At 41.8% G+C, this 22,648-nt stretch overlaps 2 protein-coding genes across 7 annotated transcripts in view; one reads left to right on the plus strand and one right to left on the minus strand.

Annotated features, from left to right (window-relative positions):
• Nucleotides 1-22,648, minus strand: part of LOC143481333 (NACHT, LRR and PYD domains-containing protein 12-like) — a 57,883-nt gene that overhangs the window by 22,157 nt on the left and 13,078 nt on the right. The window contains exons 1-9 of one of the 6 annotated variants that reach the window (XM_076979312.1): nucleotides 9,952-10,460; nucleotides 9,470-9,637; nucleotides 9,212-9,281; nucleotides 8,203-8,378; nucleotides 6,599-7,990; nucleotides 5,800-5,976; nucleotides 4,901-5,077; nucleotides 4,434-4,610; nucleotides 3,964-4,140 (exon numbers count right to left, since the gene is read on the minus strand). In XM_076979312.1, the coding sequence (XP_076835427.1) occupies nucleotides 3,964-4,140; nucleotides 4,434-4,610; nucleotides 4,901-5,077; nucleotides 5,800-5,976; nucleotides 6,599-7,990; nucleotides 8,203-8,267 (2,165 nt within the window). In that variant the 5' untranslated portion in view covers nucleotides 8,268-8,378; nucleotides 9,212-9,281; nucleotides 9,470-9,637; nucleotides 9,952-10,460. Of the gene's footprint in view, nucleotides 1-3,963; nucleotides 4,141-4,433; nucleotides 4,611-4,900; nucleotides 5,078-5,799; nucleotides 5,977-6,598; nucleotides 8,379-9,211; nucleotides 9,287-9,469; nucleotides 9,638-9,951; nucleotides 10,465-22,648 lie in introns of those variants that run through there. The other 5 variants (XM_076979311.1, XM_076979307.1, XM_076979306.1 and 2 more) reach the window with 5 other exon arrangements.
• The window catches only part of LOC143481331 (NACHT, LRR and PYD domains-containing protein 12-like), a 47,544-nt gene continuing 46,262 nt past the window's right edge, over nucleotides 21,367-22,648 (plus strand). The window contains exon 1 of the mRNA XM_076979301.1: nucleotides 21,367-21,858. The gene's annotated coding sequence lies outside the window, so the exon portion shown is untranslated. The remainder of the gene's footprint in view (nucleotides 21,859-22,648) is intronic.

Raw genomic sequence — 22,648 nt, forward strand, 5'->3', positions numbered from 1 at the left:
TAAATGATGATCTTAGAGGTTTACTGGCTAGTCTGAAAGGGTCAGCGGAAAGTAAATTGAATAGATTAGGTGGAGTCATTTATGAGTATGGATTGGCTAGGTTTGGGAAAGTACAGGTGAGGGAAAAAAAGCAAGAGTCTGTGAAATCTAGGCGACAGGTAGAAATAGCTGGGCTTGTCCAGGAGTTGAGAGCTCTGAGAAAACAGTGGAAGAGGGCAATGGATAAGGATAAAGAGGGTATCAATTGGCTACAGAGAGATCTGAAGAGTAGGTTAGCAACTTTAAGGAGGGCAGAGGTGTTAAGGAAAAGGAGAAGGAAGAAGGAACATGCTAGGGCAGCCTTCTTCAGAAATCCCTTTGGGTTTGTAAAGACTTTATTTAGCAAAGAGAAGTCTGGTAGACTAAATGTGGAAAGAAAGATATTAGAAGAGTACTTTGAATGTATGTATAGTGATAAGGATAAGGACAAGGAGTTGGAGCTCCCAGCAGACATTCCACCAGTGGGCACAATGGGGGGCTGCATGGATGTCAGCCTCCCAAAGTGGAAGGAAGTGCAAAATGTGGTTCGCCATGCAAAGGCTGGATCTGCGCCAGGGCCTAATGGTGTGACGTATCAAGTGTATAAGAATGCACCTGATGTCCTGAAGTTTTTGTGGAGAATGATGGTCATAATGTGGAAAAAAGGGACTATCCCAAAAGAGTGGAGGAGAGCAGTGGGCATCCTGATTCCAAAAGAAAAGGATTCCAAGGAGATTGAGCAGTTTCGACCAATAAGTCTCCTTAATGTAGAAGGTAAAATCTTCTTTAGTGTAGTAGCAAGGAGATTAGTAGAGTACCTAAAAGTAAATAAATTAATTGACACCTCAGTTCAAAAGGCAGGGATTCCTGGTTTTGCAGGTTGTTTGGAACATAGTAGTATGATCTGGAGTCAGATCCAGGCAGCGAAGAGAGAGGGTAGGGACCTACATGTGGTGTTTTTAGACCTAGCTAATGCTTTTGGGTCCGTGCCGCATAGCCTAATATGGAAGGCGTTTGAATATTTTCAGGTGCCAGCAAATATTACTAGGCTGGTTAAGGCATACTTTGAGGATATTCAGTTATGTTTTAATACAGGAGAATTTGTTACAGCATGGCAAAGGTTGGAAATGGGTATAATGGCCGGATGCACCATTTCGCCTTTGGCATTTACTATGGCCATGGAGGTGATAATTAGGGCCTCAAAGTGGGTGGTAGGCGGTGAAAGACTGCGAGATGGGTTACGGCTACCTCCAATTAGGGCATACATGGATGACATGACAACACTAACAACGACAGTACCTTGCACTCGGCGGTTATTGGAAAAAATACAGGGAAATCTTAGGTGGGCTAGGATGAAGGTAAAGCCTAATAAATCTAGAAGTATATCAATAGTTAAAGGCAAGTTGGTGCAGGAGAGCTTTTGTATGGAAGGGGAGTGTATACCATCGGTACAGGAGAAGCCAGTTAAAAGTTTGGGCAGATGGTATAGTGCAGCATTAAATGATAAGGAGCAGGTGGCGATCTTAAAGACAGAATTGGTGCAGGCAATTAATAGAATAGAGAAGTCGCTGTTACCAGGAAAATTAAAATTATGGTGTATCCAGTTTGGCTTGCTTCCTCGTATTAGATGGCCACTGACAATTTATGAGGTACCTATCACAGAGGTTGAGAGGTTGGAAAGGATTTTGAATAAAACAATAAGGAAATGGTTAGGTTTGCCACGTTGTTTAAGTATTGTAGCATTATATGGAAAAGGCATACTAGAACTACCTATGACTAGCTTAGTTGAGGAATTTAAATGTGCGAGGGTGAGTCGAGAGGTGATTCTATTAGGATCTAAGGATAATGTCGTAAGAAAAGCAGCATCAGTGGCTAAGGTAGGGAGGAAGTGGAATCCACGGGTAGCGGCGCAAGCGGCCGAAAGCGCGTTAGTGTTGCGCGATATAGTAGGCTATGTCCAATGTGGAAAAGCGGGCTTTGGATCAGGTGACTCATGGAAAACATTTAATAAGGCCATGTCACCAGAGAGAAGGCGAATGGTAGTGAGTTTTATAAGGGAACAGGAAGAAGATGCTCGACGTGCATTAGCAGCGTCTCAGGCAAAACAAGGCCAATGGCTTCGTTGGCAGAGTGTAGAAAATAGGCGGCTCACCTGGCAGGAAATTTGGGTGATGGACGCGGGGCGCATCAAGTTTCTACTTGGAGCAACATATGATGTCCTTCCAACTCCTCAAAACCTCGCACAGTGGGTAGGTGAAGATCCTAAATGTAAGTTGTGCACGGGAGTTGGCTCGCTAAAGCACATTTTGTCCGCATGCCATGTTAGTTTGTCACAGGGGCGATATACATGGAGGCACAATCAAGTTCTAAGTGTGCTAGCGTGTTTATTTGATAAGAAGCGCTTAGAGGTTAATGCATTGACTAGTGTTGGTAATCGGTACGCAAGTAGGTTTGTGAGGGAGGGTAAATGTGCAGGAGAACGCGATTGTGCCGTTGATGTTGGCAGGTGGGGTGAAGCACGAGATTGGAAACTTCTAGTAGATATAGGGAGAAAACTACAGGTTCCGGAGTGCATAGCAGTAACTTCATTGAGGCCCGATATGGTGTTGTACTCGGAAAGTAAACGGATTGTTTACTTTATCGAATTAACGGTTCCGTTTGAAGACGCGGTTGATGAAGCATTTGAGAGGAAAAAGTTAAAATACGCTGACTTGGTGGCTAATGTGCGAGAACGCGGATGGCAGGCGCACATAAGACCAGTAGAAGTAGGTGCTAGGGGCTTTGTGGCTAAATCTATGACATCGTTGTTAACACAGTTCTGCCTTAGAGGGAGAAAGTTAAGATCAGCTGTGAAGGAGCTGTCGGTGGTAGCTGAAAGAGCTAGCCAATGGCTGTGGATTAAGAGGGCACAGACTACTTGGGGGCATGCCCCATAAAGGTGGCTTGACCGGTCTTATGAGTGAGACGTTGGGAAGGTGAAATGGGTAACATAAAAGGTGGTTGAACAGCAAGCTTTGAGGGGGGTGAGGCTGGGACGCCAGCCCTCACCGTTGAGCCTCCTGGAGGTGTTGTGGGCTCAAATCAATGAAACACCAACGAAGGGAGGTGCCCACCTGATGACCCCAGTGAAGAGCTTGTAAGTGGTTGTGGGCGTCGCTGTTACTTTGCGTGAAGGTCTGTCTAGGGCTGTGTTGTGGTCTGAGTACTTGGCAGTTGAGGCAAGTGACCATGAACATAGTACGCTGTGATTCTGGATCCTTGCCGAGCCAGTATCAGATTGTAGCTGTTGTTGTGTTCTGCTCAAACAACTGGTGCGTGTTTAGGATGTCGTTGTTGCTTTGTTTGAAGGTCGCTGATACTTTGCGTGAAGGTCTGTCTAGGGCTGTGTTGTGGTCTGAGTACATGGCAGTTGAGGCAAGTGACCATGAACATAGTACGCTGTGATTCTGGATCCTTGCCGAGCCAGTATCAGATTGTAGCTGTTGTTGTGTTCTGCTCAAACAACTGGTGTGTGTTAAGGATGTCGTTGTTGCTTTGTTTGAAGGTCAGTCCAGGTTGATGTGATGATCTGAGTACTTGGCAGTTGAAGCAATGGACCATGAACATAGTACGCTGTGCTTCTGGATCCTTGCCGAGCCAGTATCAGTTCGTAGATGTTGCAGTGTTCTAATAGTGGTTGGTTGGTTAATAATATGCACGGTTATGGTTGTTGGAGAGAAGATGGGCGGTAGGGCCTTGTGAGGAGTATGGGAGTGGCATAGGATATTTCACCATCTTATCCTGTGTTTAAGTATAATGTTTGTGGTTCTGTTTTTTCTGGTATTGGTGCAGGAGTCAACATTTTTTGATTGGGTATTTGTGTGAGTGAGAAAGACACTGCAAAGGTCTGTGTATGATTGTGTGCCTGTGTGTGTATGTATATAAAACAGTAAGTCATTTACTCACTGTAGTATTTCCAGTGTACAGTGTGGATCTTCCAGTAACGCAGAGAGCTGTTTCAGTCCTGAGTCTCCTGATTTATTCCAGTTCAGATTCAGCTCTGTCAGGTGTGATGAGGGATTTGATCTCAGAGCTGAAACCAGAACAGCACAGCCTTCCTCTCTAATACTGCAGCCAGACAGACTGCAGAGAGAATAAAAACACCTTACTTACAGCTCAACACACGCACTTCCCCAGAATATGTTTTGTAGTTGTTTTTGTTGTTTGTTTCTGGTTTTGCTGCAAGTGGTATCAAATCATTTCTTCATAGATACTGTGTGTGCATTTGTAAGTGTGTGTGAGTGTGTGGTCATGCGAGTGCATGTGTGTATGTACGGGAGAAACACGAACACCATTACAATGTGTGTGCATAAGTGCAAAGGTGGTGTAGGTATGCACACGTGTGTGTATAACGCGACAGTCAGTCCGTAACTCACTGAAGTTTCTCCAGTTTACAGTGTGGATCCTCCAGTAGAACAGAGAGCTGCTTCACTCCTGAGTCTCCTAGTTCATTGTTGCTCAGATACAGTTCTTTCAGGTGTGATAAAGGGTTTGACCTCAGAGCTGAACACATAGCAGCACAGCCTTCCTCTATAATGCTGCAGTTATACAGACTGCAGAAATGAGGAGACAGACTGACACTTAGAGCTCAACTCACTCACACATAAAGAGAAATAACACTAAATACATAAAGCTTTGATCTGCTAGAAAATAATCTTGCAAAAGAGAGTTCAAAAGAGATATATGTGACACTGCTCAAACTCACACCCAGTTCAGTTGTAAGAGTGTCTCTCTAACAGACACAAAAATGCACAGTTGTGTGTGTTTCTGTGTGTTAGAGGGAAACAAGAGTTTGTGCATTTGTGTAATACAGAGTCAGTAATACAGAAAGTCAGTAACTCACTGTAGTTTCTCCAGTGTACATTGTGGATCCTCCAGTAGAGCAGAGAGCTGCTTCACTCCTGAGTCTCCTGGTGTACTGGAATTCAGATTCAGGTCTCTCAAGTGTGATGAGGGATTTGACCTCAGAGCTGAAGCCAGAGCAACACAACCTTCCTCTGTAATTCTGCAGCCAGACAGACTGTAGAGAAGTGAAAAACTCCTAACACGTACTGCTCAGCATACACAGTCTCTAAATCTTACACAAAATATCTCTTACACACATAGGCACAAAGAATAACAGTAGTCTATATGCATAAACATTGGATTTACTGGAAAACAATCATATTGTATAGAAATGAAATTAGCAGAACACTGCTCACACACACAGACACAGATTTCAGTTGTGTGTCTCTCATATACACAAACACAAATGTAAGAAGATTACTACACAAACTGAAAACATTCTTTAGAAGCACAAACTTGATGTCACAAAACTCACAAGAATAAGTGAATATCAGAATCATAGTCATATTTGTTGCTACACAAGTCTGAAGGCTCAAACACACACAAACAGACACAAACATGCACTTAGACAAATTTACGTACACACAGAAAAAGAAAAACAGAAAAGGAGAATAGGAATGCACACCAAAAAATTAAAAAGGCCAATACACAGACATATGGTCAAACACGCATGAGTACACATATAGACACATAGGTAAACTCACAAAAATGCAGACAGATCAACACAGAAACTGATAAACACAAAGATGCATATACCTAAGGACAAAACACTCCTCACAACTCAGTAAGCACTCAGAATTTGTCAGTGATGCACATACAGGTATATGCACACACACACACACACACACACACAGTGATGGGGTATGCATATAAAAAGACATTTAATCAGTAACTCACTGTAGTTTCTCCAGTTTGCAGTGTGGATCCTCCATTAGAGCAGATAACTGCTTCACTCCTGAGTCTCCTGGTTTATTGTAGTTCAGATTCAGCTCTCTCAGGTGTGACGAGGGGTTTGATCTCAGAGCTGAACACAGAACAGCACAGCCTTCCTCTGTAATACTGCAGCCAGACAGTCTGCAGAGAGGAGAAAAAATTCTCAAACTTAACCTTCAACCCTTGAATAACTGAACATCATGGCTAAGCTGGGTACCAGTCGTAGCACACTACAAAGACCACGTGGAGTACACATCCTGTGTCATATCAAAGACTCGGGCTGCTGGTGATGGTGTAATGGTTTGCAAGATATTTTCTTGGCACACTTTGGGCCCCTTTTGAGTCCTTCATTTATGCCTCACGTTGTACAGCTAATCGCCTCATCCCTCTTACTGAAATGGTAAGTACTCACTGTCTGTATCTATTCTGTGTGTGTGTGTGTGTGTGTGTGTGTGTGTGTTGATCTCTAGATAATACTTCTAAATCTACTGATTCAGATGAACATGTTCATATGAGCAAAGTATGCACCCCACAAACACAAAGCTCCTTTGTAACAGGTGTTTGGTGGGCACTGCAGTGAGTCAGAGGAAAGACAGGACAGAGACACTTTAGGATTAATGATTTGGTCATAATGATTACATAATGATTAGGTACATATTACATTAGTAACAAAAGTGTACAGACACACTTTACAGCATATTTTACAATGGAGTTAATTTTGTGCTGACCCCAAAGCAGGAATGTGTTTATGGAAAATACTCACACAGCTTTTCTGGATGTTTTAACCACTGGCAGCAGGCGCAGTAGACATTCCTCTGATGGTTCATATTTCCACAGGTCAAATTCATCCAGATCCTCTTCGGAGTTCAGCAACACAAACACCAGAGCTGACCACTGAGCAGGAGAGAATCTCGTTCCATGGAGACGACGGTTACCTCCTCTCTTCAGGTATGTTTGGACTTCCTGCACTAGAGAATGATCATTCAGTTCATTCAGACAGTGGAAAAGGTTGATGGATTTCTCTGGAGAGGGATTCTCCCTGATCTTCTTCTTGATGTACTTGACTGTTTCCTCTTTGCGGTGAGAGCTGCTTCCTGTCTGTGTCAGTAGGCCTCGTAAGAGAGTCTGATTGGACTCCAGTGAGAGACCGAGCAGAAAGCGAAGGAAAATGTCCAGATATCCATTTTCACTTTGTAAGGCCTTGTCCACTGCATTCTTGAGAAAGTCATACATAGTTTTTGATCTTTTAAACCCAAGTTGTGGGGTTTGCTGTTTTAACACATTTCTGTTTGATATGAAGGATATAAATACATATAAAGCAGCCAAAAATTCCTGAACGCTCAGATGTACAAAGCTGAACACCTTCCCCAGGTGCAGCCTAAACTCTTCTCTGAAAATTTGCGTACACACTCCTGAGTACACTGACACTTCATTCACATCAATGCCACACTCTCTCAGGTCTTCCTCATAGAAGATCAGGTTTCCCTTTTGCAGCTGTTCAAAAGCTAGTTTCCCCAATACCTCAATTCTCTCTCTATTCTGGTGAGAGTCAGAGTCAATTTTTCCATGGTACTTTCTGTCCTTGTGTTTGATTTGAAAGATCAGGAAGTGTGTGAACATCTGAGTCAGAGTCTTGGGGATCTCTCCACTCTCTGCTTCACTAAATATTCTCTCTAGAACAGTGGCTGCAATCCAACAGAAGACTGGAATGTGGCACATGATGTAAAGACTTCTTGATGACTTCATGTGTGTGATGATTCTATTGGCCAGGTTCTGATCACTGATTCTCTTCCTGAAGTACTCCTCTTTCTGAAGGTCACCGAACCCTCGTACCTCTGTTACCAGGTCAACACACTCAGGAGGGATCTGATTGGCTGCTGCTGGTCTAGAGGTGATCCAGATGAGAGCAGAAGGAAGCAGTTTCTGCTTGATGAGGTTTGTCAGCAGCACATCCACTGCGGTCGACTCTGTTACATCACATAATCTCTCATTATTCTGGAAATCTAGAGGAAGTCGACACTCATCCAGACCATCAAAGATGAACATAACTTTGTAAGCATCAGAATCTACTAATTGTAACTGTTTCGTTTCAGGGAAAAAAACATGAAGCAGATCCATCAGACTGAACTTTTTCTCCTTCATCAAATTCAGCTCCCTAAAAGGAAGTGGAAATATGAAGAGGACATCCTGATTTGCTTTTCCTTCAGCCCAGTCCAGAATGAACTTCTGCACAGACACTGTCTTTCCAATTCCAGCAATTCCTTTAGTTAGCACTCTTTTGACTGGTTTGTGTTTAAATAGGTCATTGTATTTGATGGGTGTCTCCTGCATTACAGGTCTCCTGGATGCTGTCTCAATCTGTCTCACCTCATGTTCATTATTGACCTCTCCACTCCCTCCCTCTGTGATGTAGAGCTCTGTGTAGATCTCATTTAGAAGGGCGGAGGTTCCATGCTGTGAGATTCCTTCATGAAATTCCTTATACTCCTTTACTAGTTTGGATTTATGGAGATTAGATTTTTCAATCCATCCTGAAAAGTACTCTAAGAACAAATAACAAACTTCAGTTATAACCCACGATTATTAGTTTTCACACACACCTGTTCCTTGTTGGCTTTCTTTTGTTCTTCATTATTTAAAGAAATGTTTCTGAGTTATAGGGACTTTAGTTATCAGGGGAAAGGGCTAAGTACCGGTAGATCTGAGTGTTGTCTGCATAGCTATGGTACAATAACCTAGAATCTTGTATTTGTTCAAGTGTACACATATTTAAAGTAAATAGCCCTATAATTGCACATTGTGGAACACCACAAGTCACTGCCACAGAAACCTTAGTTTCTATTTCAACAAAATATTTGCTGCCTTACAGGTGTAACGACCCCTCCATATAACTAGGCAGAAGGAGAGGCGGGAACAATATAGAAATGTTGGCAGAGTGGCAGAGTAAATTCATCAAATAATTTAAACACACTACAAAGACATAAGTGTAGTGAATTATATATTAACGGCTGTTAACCGTGACACAATCTGACATATATAGGAAATAAGGGGAAACTGTGTGATGACGGCACCAGAGAAAGAAAAAAAGAAAATAAATACCTCACAAAGTACTACACTACTCTTTCCTAACATAAGCAAAATTATAAAGATTACAAAATTACAAAAATTAGCCCCCTTACCTAATGTATCTGTACATTCAATACATGTAAAGGGCGCCCCATCTTACCTGCCCAGAACCCACATGTCACTGTCACCAAGAAATCACTATGAGGTAATTTGTCACAAGCAGATTTCATAATCTCCATATGCGGTGGAAGGTGAGGACTCAAACCAACATAGACTTTTATTTAATTAGCAGTGATTTGTATAAACAGACCTTCACTGAGAGCAGGAGTCCCTGAAGAGCCCCCAGTTTGAACTGTGCTGGTGCTGGAACTGGACTTTTCCTGAGCTGGCAGAGAGAACATTGGAGAATCAGAACTTAATTATTGATAATAACTTTATTCTTATCTCTCTCTGTTCAATAATAATGGAGGAACCCTGGATCTAGTGTGGAGGATTCACAGACTGAAAAGTTTGGGCTGTTCTAGTCATAAACCATGTATGTATATAAAGCCAAACACACATCTCTTACTTCCGTATGTAATGTTCAGTGTCACTGGTGCATTAATGTGATTCCCATGCAGTACAGGAGCAGAGATGTTCCCTCCTGTCTGAGCTGAGATGTTGGTCTGCATTAATTCATCCATTTGCAACATGTGCTGCTATTTCCTATCATCCACACATCAGAAGACATAGAAGCCTGAACAAGGAGCACACAAGGTTGTACACACACACACACACACACACACACACACACACACACACACACACACACACACACACACACACATTTTATTATCTTAACAATGTTATTATATTAAATATTAAAACAATACTAAATAATAAATATTACTAAATGTTGCATGGCTCACTAGAGAGAGAAAGGAAAACTTTTTCTGGCTTGATTTTTACAGTTTAAACAAAACGTAGTTCTTAGTTTGGCTACTGTTTACAAGCAAATGTAAAATATCATCCATTAAGAAAGTTGATTCTATTAGGTGTGAACAACTTAACTGTTCCTTGTGTAGTCCAGGTTCACGTAATTATTCAAGTCCAGCTCCAATTCAGAAAAGTACAATGTTTTTTTTGCTTAAATGGATCTTTATTCATCAGATCCGATGAGAGTTGTACTTCCACTTTAAACCAGACTGAACTAGTTCAGCCTCCAGATAAGGAAGTGCAAGGTTAGCTTTCAAACATTAATCCAGGAAATATTTCCTACTGGAACATGGTGTAAAGTGAAGACGGACATAAACAGTGAAAGTTTTTTTTATTGAGGGCACACCTCATCGATTCAAGAAAAATAATTAGAGTAACATGGAAACATAAACAATGTGTGTAGGTGTATCCCCATGACACCTTTACCAAAAGATTTGAATGTGTCTCCTTTTGGCCATACCAATACCAGAACATTGATAGGACATTTTAACGGCCCTTTATCGATGATGTCTGTCATTGAAAACTTCTTTTGAGTATATATAGTACTCACTTGTGCAAGTTCACAGTGCTATGTGCATTGTGTTTCTAAGATTTTGAGGATAGATAAAAAATTTGTAACTTAATTCGTAGTGAATATCACTATAATTAACTTTTTTCGTAGTGAATATCACTATAATAAAGAGAATATCACTATAGGGAATATCAGTAAAACCCATCCTACGCGTCCTCTGATACGTATCTATAATAAGGAGATTCCTCTCTGTTAAACGTATAAATACATGTTGGATTTAAAGTGCAGCCTTTAAAGTGAAACATGCTCTTCTTGAGCCGCTGTGACGTCTGTGCAAAACACCTCAACGTCTGCCGGCAGGTCTCCTGATACCTCTACCTATCCCCCAGCGGCCCTGGTCTCACCTCTCCATTGATTTTGTTACTGATCTCCCCAGGTCTCAAGGAAACACATGTATCCTGGTGGTAATCGACCATTTCTCAAAGGGTTGCCACTTGATCGCTCTCCCAAAGATTCCCACTGCCATGGAGACGGCGGAGGCCATCTTCTCCCAAGTGTTCCGGCTGTACGGGCTTCCCGAAGACATCGTGTCGGACCGGGGACCCCAGTTCACCTCAAATGTGTGGCAATCTTTCTGCAAACTGTTGGAACATCTCGGTGAGCCTGACGTCTGGCTACCATCCCCAGAGCAATGGGCAGGTGAAGTGCCTGAACCAGGAGATAGGCCACTTCCTCAGGTCCTATTGCAGTGACAGGCAGGGGGAATGGAGTCGTTTCCTGCCCTGGGCTGAATATGCCCAGAACTCCCTCACACACTCATCCATGGGTTTGACCCCTTTTCAGTGTGTTCTAGGGTTTCAGCCTCCCATGTTCCCGTGGTTGGGTGAGCCCTCTGATCTACTGGCAGTGACTGACTGGTTTTGTCGGAGTAAGCGGCCCTGGGAGGGACCGCGAGACTTCGGATGGCTATCCGTCACCAGAAGATACAGGCTGACCGCCACAGAAGGGCGGCTCCCACATACTCACCAGGTCAGATGGTGTGGCTCTCCACCAGGGACCTCAGCCTGAAGACTACGTGCCGCAAGTTAAACCCCCTCTATGCGGGTCCTTTGAGGTCCTGAGTCAGGTTAACCCCGTTACTTAGAAGTTGAAGCTGCCGCCTTCTTACTGTATATCGCCCACCTTTCACATCTCCTTGCTTAAGTCCGCACAGCCCTCCAGTTTGTCTCCCGACCAGCAGTCGTCCCTGCCGCCTCTGTTGGACATAGACGGTGGCCCGGTCTACTGGTTGAACAAGCTCCTGGATTCCCACAGGCGGGGATGTGTGTTACAGTACTTGGTGGACTTGGAGGGATATGGACCAGTGGAGCGTAGCTGGGTCGATGCCCACAAGGTCCTAGACATCACCATGATCCATGATTTCCACGCTGCCCACCTGGATCGCCCTGCGCCATGGCCCCGGGGCCATCCCCATCGTCGTGTCTCTTATCGTCGTGTCGTGTTAAGGGGGGCCGATGTCAGGAATGGCAATCACGCCCGTGACCGCCAGAGGGCGCCATCGCCGGAATATTAACCAGCACACCTGACTCCAATAATCCACTCACCACACCCTAATTAAGGACTCTGTACATAACACACCAGTGCAAAGTATTGCCTCTCCGAGTGTCTCTACCAAGCCTTATTCTTGTATTGCTCTGACTGTGATTCTGGTTTTTTTATCCTTGCACTGGCCTTTTGATATCCTCCTTTTTGCCGAGCCCTTTTTGTACCTCTGCCTGCCGTTCGGAAGTCTTTTCTGGTTTTGACTATTAGCTGCCTGGTTTTTTGACTCTCCCTTTTGCCTCGCCCTTATGTGCTGCTGCCTGCCTTCCCTACAGGGTTGTCCCCTTTTGGGACCGCTGTTAGGTATTTTTCCATATTAAAACATGTCTTAAGCCTGCTTATGGATCTTTCTTCCCCCCCCTACGATTTGAAATACAGCATTTTCACAGCTGATGACGGAGTTCCATTTTCGCATCAACAGGCCATCCTACAAAAATAATGCAACCTGTTTATCTTTCAGCTCATCAAGGCTACACACAGACTGAAAACACTTGATTAAACTGGCGTCTTGTTTCTGAGCAAAAACTTCTCTGGTAAAATTACCTTGATTTTCAACTAACTTATTTTTGCGGTCAAGTTTAGTTTACGCATTGAGTATTTCTGCGATCTTTCTTTTGTTTTCTTAATTTTTGTCTTTTCTTAATTTTTGAGTTTATATATAATTTTATTTTTTCTACGCGTCGAGTTCTGTTATCACATGTATTCTGTTATCGCCTTTATTTCTCCCTCATTTATTAGAGTATTTCTGTTTCCACGCATTGTATTTATTCCGCATTATTTAAGTTGGAGTTTTTTCCCATTCCACTGTGTCTGTTTGCCTCCCTCACTCTACAGCAGGAGTGACCAACCTGCGTCTCGCGAGCCGTATGCGGCTCTTTGCCTGGTTTCATGCGGCTCCCCAGCCGGTCCACACTCTCACCTGCACTAACGGTTTGTGTTGTGGCCCGGTTACCTCATCAGTTCTGAGGGCGACATACTGCTACATCTTCGTGGTGCGCGGTTTGTTTACAAGCCTAGCGAGCCGCTAATACTTTAAAAACTGGGGTAGTGGAAAATGATTTTTTACTTAATACTTAATTTGTGTCCATTTTACATCCCCCCGCTAATAATTTACATTCGCCACTCCCCCCGTCAACAATTTATAATCGCCGCCGCCACCCCCCCCCCCCCCCCCCCCCATCTCACTCCAAGTGATCTTGCCAACCCTCGTGATGTTCAAGCATGCCCATGTATGTTGTGGCTCTTTGCAGTGACACAGTAAAAAAAAGTGGCTCTTGGTCTCTGACGGGTTGGCCACCCCTGCGCTACAGCATTCATTGTGGTTACTCATGGTGCAAGCCAGCACTTGGATCTCAGTGTCCTCACACCGTGGTTACATCTTCTGTAACTCACCACGTTACAGGCTTGAGAGCATGTGTGTTCTCTGCTTCAGTGCTTGTGTTGGTCTTCCATACTGCTGGTGTCCTTATGTGCCACCAGTGATGTCATTCAATTCTCCTACGTCTTGCGAGTAACCCCAACTATAAGAAGTCTGCCGGGGATGCTGCTTGACATGCCTTGCAAGGTATTGGTCTGGTTGGTGTTGACAAAAAGCTGGTATTTTATTGGCATAAGCACATGGGTTTGAGAGATAAATGGTCACATAGGAGTTTAGTATGAGTAAATTTTGTAGCCTGTGAAGTGCATCTCCTTTTAATGTTTTCTTTGTGGAATGATTTTCCTTTACAGCAGAATGTAATGTGAGTGAATGTAGCTACTAATGCTACGAATATTGGTAAGAGAAAATAAATGAACAAATGTCATTTGTCACGTGATCGAAATTTTTATTTACAAATACTAGACGTGCTGCGTTTGAGTCGGATACATAAGATGTCTGTATGGTGCTGGAGACCATACAGACAATAGAATCATTTTTGCTGGTTTTGCATGTACAATGTACAACCAAAGAATGGGTGTGTGAAATCCATGGGATAGTGAAATTCAAACACTCCCTATATACAATCCCTACTCCCTTACTATTTGCACTCCCTATATACGTCACGTCTACCAGCTATCCCACATCAGGCCACCAGAGGTCCTCATCTCCAGAATATTAATCGAGCACCTGTTTCTCATTGCAGAACCCTACTTATGTCATCCCAGAGTCCTCTGATTTCCCTGGCTTACATCATACATTCCTGTGCTGTCCTTGTCAGACAGACAGCCAGTTAGTTAGATGGGGAGTACACTGCCAAACTCATTGTCTCGCATTGTCCTGTTTAACTACGAGTAGAAAGCTCTACAGTATTGTCTCAGGTTTATCTCCCTTCAGAATACGTAGATTTTAGTGATGTGTTTAACAATTCCCAATGTGTTTAGCAACTACCTCCTCATCATCCATGGGATTGTGGAATTCAGCTATTACTCCCGCTAAAAGTCTAGTGTACCCTTTGTCGATTCCCGAAAAAGATGCGTTAGAAAACTACATACAAGGCACACTTAACAATAAAACAGCGGGTTACATCAATTGACGCACATCAGAACTTTTCGTCATGACTACTTAATACGCGTTTGTAGGAAAAATCTGAAAAAAATTTGACTTATTTATTTAGCATGCTTAGTTGAAAAACAAAGACAATAGTTGTGTGCATTATACAGCAGTATAAAGGACAAGAAACATGTGCAGTCGTCATTGTAATGCACAAAAATGGCCTAACGGAAAAGTATCACAGCTAGAAAGATTGCACCTCAGTCAACAATCTATCACATCATCAAGAACTTCAAGGAGAGATGTTCCATTGTTGCCAAAAAAGCTCCAGGGTGCCCAAGAAAGACCAGTGTTGTATAAAGTATTAGAGACCCATACTTGAGTAAAAGTACAAGTACTCAAGTAATCAAAAAATTGACTTGATGTCACGTAAGGCCGCGCCCCCCTCCCTTAGCTGTCGCTCCGGATTCCCTCGTGTCTGTGTTCCTTGCCCGTTTATCCCGCCCTGCTCGTTTGTCTCGATAATTCCCTATTGTCTACCACGCCCCTGTGTCATTGCCGTCACCTGTTCCTTGTTTAAAGTTCTGTGTATTTATAATCCCTGAGTATCCCTTGTCCTTTGTCGGTTATTTTGGTTGTCCGTGTTGTTCAAGTTTTTGATTCTGATCGCCTGTTATTCTCGTTCCCTGTGTCTCCCTGCCTTGTTCGCATTTCCCTGTTTTCGTCGTGCCTGTCTATGCTTGTTATTCGGACTGCCCTCCCGTTATGACCCCGGACTGCTTCTCTGACTCCGATGATGGTATGCCCTGTAATAAATCTCGCTCTTCTCAGCATTTGTGTCCATCCCCTCGCTCCGCAGCGCGAGCTGCGTTACACTTGAGTAGAAGTTGAAGTGTTCTTTAAAAACTTTACTTAAGTAGAAGTACTGAAGTATTCAGCATTTTTTGTACTTAAATATTGCAAGTAGTTTTTTTCTAAAATTTATTACTCAAGTAATGAAAGTAAAAAGTACAAGTATTGTGTTTTGAATTAATTAAAGAAAGCCGTCAAAGTTTGATTATCAATTGTTTTTATATATCTCTTACAAATCAAAGATGTCAAAGACCACAAACACTGTATGTTCTGTATGTACAAACAAGTAGCAACTTAAAAAACTGGGCTTAACACCTCGTACACAAAAAACAGATACTATGTCCCTCTAAGTCGTAGGTTTGACGCAGAAGTACAAATTTGCCTTAATTTAGCTGAGAAAATGAGTTGTATTTTGGACGTAAAATCCGTTTGTTGGATTCTAAGGGTGAGCCTACTGCCCTGCGTTTACCCCCAATAAATGCCCTTACCCTAAAAAACACTACACTATCAAAATGGGCACATGATTAGTCAGCATGAAAAGAGACACGGCTTAATGTTGCTAAAAACACAACATCGCCTTTACAGGGTTGCCAACTCTCACGCATTGAGCGTGAGACACACGCATTTGACCGTTTTCACACGCTCTCACACCACGCTTTCGATATCTCACGCCGAAAAAAAATATCTAGTTTATTTACCTCTGATCCACATCTATGATTCAATGAGTTACTAGTTTGCTCTGGCGCCAACCACCGACGATGGATAGATCTTGATATAACACTTAATTCGTGTTCATTTTATGCTGATTCCCATGCAGTACAGGAGCACAGTCGTTTCCTTCTGTCTGAGCTGTCATGTTGGTCTGCATTAATTCATCCATTTGGACAATATGCTGCAGATTCCTTTATTTGTTTGACTCCACAAGTCAGAAGACACACAAGCTTGAACAGGAAACACACACACACATGCACCTGTGTAACGTTCTGCGCGACGCAAAGCATGGAGGTGGACACAAACGCTGAGAAGAGCAAAATTTATTACAGGGAATTCTATAATCGAAGTTGTAGTCACAAGTTGGGGTCAAAACGGGAGAGCCATCCACATGAGACAAGTACATGGGCATGACGAACACAGAACAGAGCACAGAAACAACAGATATAGCAAATACCACGACAGCAGCGAGGGTAGAAAACACCAATCCACAATCGAACATGAAACCACAAGAGAACGAATAAACGACCAGGGGCTAGGGAAACACAGGGACTATAAGTACATGGAACTAACAAGACACAGCTGAGGACGATAACAACACTGGTGTGGCAGACAGAGGGAAACCAGGGCAACAGACAAGCAGGGCAGGGCTAACGGGCCAGGAACAACACAGACACGGAGAACAGAGACACTGGAGTGACAGCAAAGAGAGGGGGGCGTAGCCCTACGTGACAACCTGGTTACCTTAGAGCAGGGTGCTACCTGTGTTTAAATGAACTTACTCAGGGCAAAGTCTTGTTTTTCTAATGTGCATTATAAATGACAACATCTCCATTTCATCCTGGAAACATGAGGTTGAATAACTGGGGCTTATAATTAGAAAACACTAATTAGTCACTGCAGTATTTTTTAGTTGAATCTTTGCAACATAAATTATCTTTTTTTCCTGACTGAGATGCTGCATGACATGTGAAAAAGGAAAACTTTAATGCAAACTGTTCATCAAAAATCCTTGTGAATTAATTTCTCATCATTTTAAGTTTGAGTTTAAATTTTTATAGTAGCAACAAACTCAGCTTAGTTCAGCTCCTTTGTTCATGATGTGAAAATAGCTTTTAACTCAAATGTTTACAGTTAACAAACTTTACTCTGTTAACTGAGACCAACTGGACTGTTCCTTGTGTAGTACGTACTGAGTACTTACCATGTTACTATGTTACCTATATGGTATTTACCAGGGGTGGAAAGTAACTAATTACATTTACTCACATTACTGTAATTGAGTACTTTTTATGAGTAATTTGTAATTTTCTGAGTAGTTTTTGAAATATGTAATTTTTACTTTTACTTGAGTACATTTTGACCCAAGTAGTTTTACTTCACTACATTTGAACGCCCTCACATTACTGAGTAAAAAAATATTGATGGTGAAAAATTAAATGCAGGCAGAAATTTAAACTTCTGAGTCCCAGAACTGAAGGCCAATTGCATGGCCTTGCCTTGCGCGCACCCTTTCCATTGTCTCATAATCAGGTCGTAATCTGGTGCACTTATTTCCAAAAGGATGAGATTGGGATCCTGTGGACATTTTATTGTGAAAAGTGGAATCCTGTGGGCACTGCATTTTGAATAGTTGGATCCTGTGAGCGTTTTAAATAGTGGAATCCTGTGCGCATTTTGTTTTATTTTGAGATGTTGGGTCCTGTGGTCATTTTATATTTTATTTTGAGTTGTGGCAACCTTTGGGCATTTTATTGTGAATAGTGGTGGGCACTGTATTTTAAATAGTTGGATCCTGTGAGCACTTACTTTTAAATTGTGGGATCCTATGAGTATTTTTTAATTTTTGATGTGGGATCCTGTGGGCATTTTATTGTGAGTAGTGGGATCCTGTTGCATTTTAGTTTGATTTGTGGCATCTTGTGGGCACTTAATTTTGTGTGCATTTTGTTTTTTAAATAATTTGTAATTTAAATGTCTTTATTCTTATCATGGTGTTGTCTGTTGGACAATAGGACTGAAAATTGTTTTCACTTTATGGTACAGGTTGTGACTGTCCTTGTGCTGTGAAGAAGTATGTTCCTGAGCCCAGCTGATCTTTTTGCAAGTGTGGATGTGCACTTAAATACACTTTGAAATTGATTAAAACAACTTGTGCTGAATTTGGTTCATGATTCATCCATGCATTAAATAACTGAAAGTAACTAAGTAACTTTTACTCAAAGTACATTTTAAATGAAGTAATTTTGTACTTTTACTCGAGTAAATTTTGAGATGGGTAATTTTACTTTTACTCTGAGTAAATTTTAGGCAAAGTAATGATACTTTTACTCAATTACAATTTTTCATTACTCTTTCCACCTCTGGTATTTACATTCATCTACTCATAAAATGGATCTGCTGAGAGTTTTACTTCCACTGTAGACCAGATTGAACTGGTTCAGACATCAGAGAAGGAATTACAGTGTGAGCTGTCAACAATTTTTTATTTTATTTCCTGCCGTAATGTGGATTGAGATGATGTCAGATGCAAACACTGAGATGAGCGACATCTTATGAGCTCCAGTATAAAAAAAACATTAAAATATGGTCACATGTTCTGAATAAATGTGTTTGGACAGAACAACACCAGAACATTGTCAAGACATTTTATAACTCCTTATGAGGTCTGAAAATCTGGAAAATTTTACTAGTTTTTAATACTTTTAAAATTTCTCTTCATGAAATGCTTTTATTTTCACTCACATTTCACTAAATTGTAAATTTTGTATTTGTAAACTCATTTTATTCTGTAAAATCAGTGCAGTTCAGATGCCATGCCATGTTGCTCATTTGGGCAGAAAAACATTTGTGAATTAATGTTGCGAGTTTCATACAAACTGCACAGCATTGATAAAATACAGTAAATGCACCTGAAATATTTTGCATATTTTGTTGAGTGATACATATTTTATTGTTAATTCTTTTCATGAAGCAACATTGTCACAGTACAGAGGCCCCTGGCCAGCCTCCTCCATCAGCAGTGGCAGTATTCTATGTTGTCCTGTTGTTGTTTGTTTCATGTTTGTCCCATCAGGGAGTTGTCCACTTCAGGGTCGTTTGTCTGTCTACATATGTGTAACGCAGCACCCGCTGCAGAGTGAGGAGGCGGACACAAATGCTGAGGAGAGCGAGATTTAATAAAGGGAATTCCAAAATCAGGGTCAAACAGAAAGGCGTTGGTCAAATCCGAGAGGGAGTCTGAACACGAAACACGTAGAGGCATGACAGAACGAAAACCAGAACCAAAACATGGGTAGAACAAGGAAACAAACGAAACAACCAGGAAATTGAAACACAGAGCGACTGGGCAGCGAAGACGAGAAGTACTCACGAACAGCAACACAGAATCAGGATAACACTGGCATGAGTACAGAAACACAAAACCACCGATACAGACATGGGAGACACAGGGACTAATATACATGGAACTAAACGAGACACAGCTGATAACGATAATGACATGGGCGTGGCAGACAGACAGAAAACAGGGCAACAGACAAGCCAGGTGGGGCTAACGGGCAAGGAACAACAGAGACACAAGGAACAGAGACACCGGAGTGACAGCGAGGAGAGGGGGGCGTAGCCCTACGTGACAATATGTCTTGTCTTTGTACCAGCTGGCTATTGTATCCTTGATTCAATTGTCACGGGTTTTGCGTTGGTGCACTTTGTTAATTAAATCCTCCATTTTCCCTGAGACTGGTGTGATCACTTCCTTCTTTTTTGCACTTTTTTGTCACAGAATAACCAGCCAACTTTTGGAAGCCGCCAGTCTCGTTTTTCTTTTCCCTTTTTTCATGGTCATGTCTCGTGGTGTTTGTTTGCAAACAACAATGTGTATGTTTAAATGTTTTCAAAAAGGGAAGAGTAAGTGTGTAGCCATTTTCACCACTGGCCATGTCTTGTGTTTATGTGTAAACTGTGGTTTCACGATATACTGTATGTTGTCCATTTTGTCGACAGATTGCAACTCCTGGGTTGAGTGGAGTAGTCCACTCTGCAAGGAGCTTTCCTGAAAGGGTAGGTCTCCCAAGGAGGCTGGGGTGACCTCATGCTTGAGGCAGGGATCAGCCCAGAGAAGAGAGGTAGATCCGGGAGGGGGACAGCCACTCCCCGGGGAGGTAGCCTGCACATGCATACTATTGTAGTGGAGAAAGTAGAAGATTTTCCATTCCCTTGCTCTAAGGGCCTACTGTCACAATCACAGGAAGCGCATCCCCTAATAAAGTTTGAAACTAGCCGTCTCGGGTCCTTTACGATTCCTGCAGCACGAAGTAAAACATGCCAAGAAAGGCTTTCTACCCAGCACCCTTCCGCTGGGAACCCGAAGCTCACAACCCCAGCAAGGATAGTTCCTCATAAATTTAAGGAACCAAGCTTCTTATCTGACTCTGCAGAAGACATGTTTCACCACCAACTGCCATCCCCTATTTAGGGCCTCTGTTGCTTAGCATTCCTAACCACAAAGCATCGCTTTTGGAATTTACGAACAGACCTATATCCAAGAATGCTAAAATTGATTCTTATAACTCTATACTCTGGGATAGGTACTGGGTTTTAACCCCTTTTAGAGGAAGCAACTCTTCAAGACCATTCGAAAGACACCAAACTTGGAATTATTCTCATAAAGAAAAGGATAAATTATAGCTAAAGAATACAGGATTATTTGATCAAGGAGCCAGCAGTATTCAGTAACTAGACAACTCTGTACTGTGCTATCAGGACTGGTGTTTGAACATGAAGATTAAATCCTGTCTCATTATTATTGAAATGATTATGTGAACTGTATTCCATATTAATGCATATATATTATTGATCATATTTACCCAACAACCCCCCCATTATTTACTTATGGGACTAATATCACATCTCTTTTAAATGTGTATGTATTAATCTGGTTATTGTTACTACTAAATTGATTACCTCCTCAGCTCCAGTATGGTGAGTTAAGGAAGCCTGATGGCTTTAGAGGAGTGAATACTACTGAAATGCCTTAGCTAATGCACTGACAAACCAATTCTTCTTTATTCCTAAATGATATACCTGCATGAAAACTATACAATCTTCCGTGTGTGTTGATTTGTAATTGAACTTTTCTCTATCTTTGTCATGCAGGTGATAGACCTCGGGTCGTAATAAGCTTTTTCTTTTCTTGTGTAAAGCACTTTTAATTGCCAGTGTGTATGAATGGTGCTATATAAATAAACTTGCCTTGCCTTCTGTGTCTTAGTTGTTGCATTCCTTTTGTCAGAGGTGGACATTCCAGGTTCAGAAAGTAAAAGTCCTCATCAAGATTTTTGCTCAGGCTTCCTGGATTGTGTTGATTCCACTAATTTTACCTGACAATAATTAGAAAATCCAGCAAGTTTGAAGGAGGAAGGAAGACGTTTTACTTTCTGAACCTGGAATGTCTACCTCTGCCTTTTGTTTCCAATTGGAGGGAAATGCATTAACTTTGAATATTCATAGACATGACAGCTAATCCCTCCCTTCTCGCAATGCCATAGGATCAATACTAAAACTTTGTAACCTAGTAAGAAATGTTGGTTGATGGGGTAGTTGGAGTTGGAAAGACATCCCTACAAAAGATGAGCCTGGATTTCCACAGAAACACCAACAGCAAGGGGATCCAAGAATTAAGTATTTAAGTATATTAAGTACAGTCTGACACCTGTTTAGTCTGTGAGTTCATTTAACTTTGGAAAGTACGCGTGGGTTTACTTTGGACCTTAAAATACCACGTATTCCTGCCGGCCCCAGTGGACATCCATCCAAGCCTGGAAGACTCTTGCCCTGAGTAAGACCAACTTCATTCATCATGCCGCTTTGATGCCAGTCTTGTTTGCTGCTATTATTATTCATACTCACTTTAGGATTGGGTATTCTGGCTAAAGTAGTTTGATAAATGCATTTTAGCTAGTTATTTGCTTGCATTTCAGACCCAGCTTTTATCTATATTTAGCATAGATGTAAGACATGCCAGTATCTTCCAACTAATAGTTTCATCTAACCAGTGGTGGACGAAGTACACCAATTATGTACTTGAGTAAAAGTACAGTTACCTTGCATTGAATATTACTCAAGTAAAAGTAAAAGTATTCACCTCAATTTTTTACTTGAGTAGAAGTACAAAAGTATCTGCCTTCAAAAATACTTAAGTATTAAAAGTAAAAGTAAAAACCTTTTTTTTCTTAGCGTCACATCAAAACCCCTAGGCCTACTCGATCAAAAGGTGAACAGGAAACAGTGCCTTACATTTGCCTAGCAAACACAAAATACACAAAACTAGCCTATATTATCCTCACGACATTCATTTCCAAACTTTATCCATATTAATAATTCACACTAGAAAGGTAGACAAGTAGACAAACCGTTTAATATGAAAACATAATTCACCACAAAACAATTTCGAACCGGCCACTTCAGACCTAGCTTGGGGGACTTTTTCTGAGGTATTACGTTGTCCACCACATGGCGGGACAGGGAAGCTAGAAGCTCTAGCACCTAGAACTAGAACTGTGTGCAGCCCAACCAACTGAACTCATAATATTAAACTTAACCGAATAATTAATAATAATTTATATAAT

The sequence above is a fragment of the Brachyhypopomus gauderio genome, chromosome 18 (genome assembly GCF_052324685.1).
Source record: "Brachyhypopomus gauderio isolate BG-103 chromosome 18, BGAUD_0.2, whole genome shotgun sequence".
Lineage (NCBI taxonomy): Eukaryota > Metazoa > Chordata > Actinopteri > Gymnotiformes > Hypopomidae > Brachyhypopomus > Brachyhypopomus gauderio.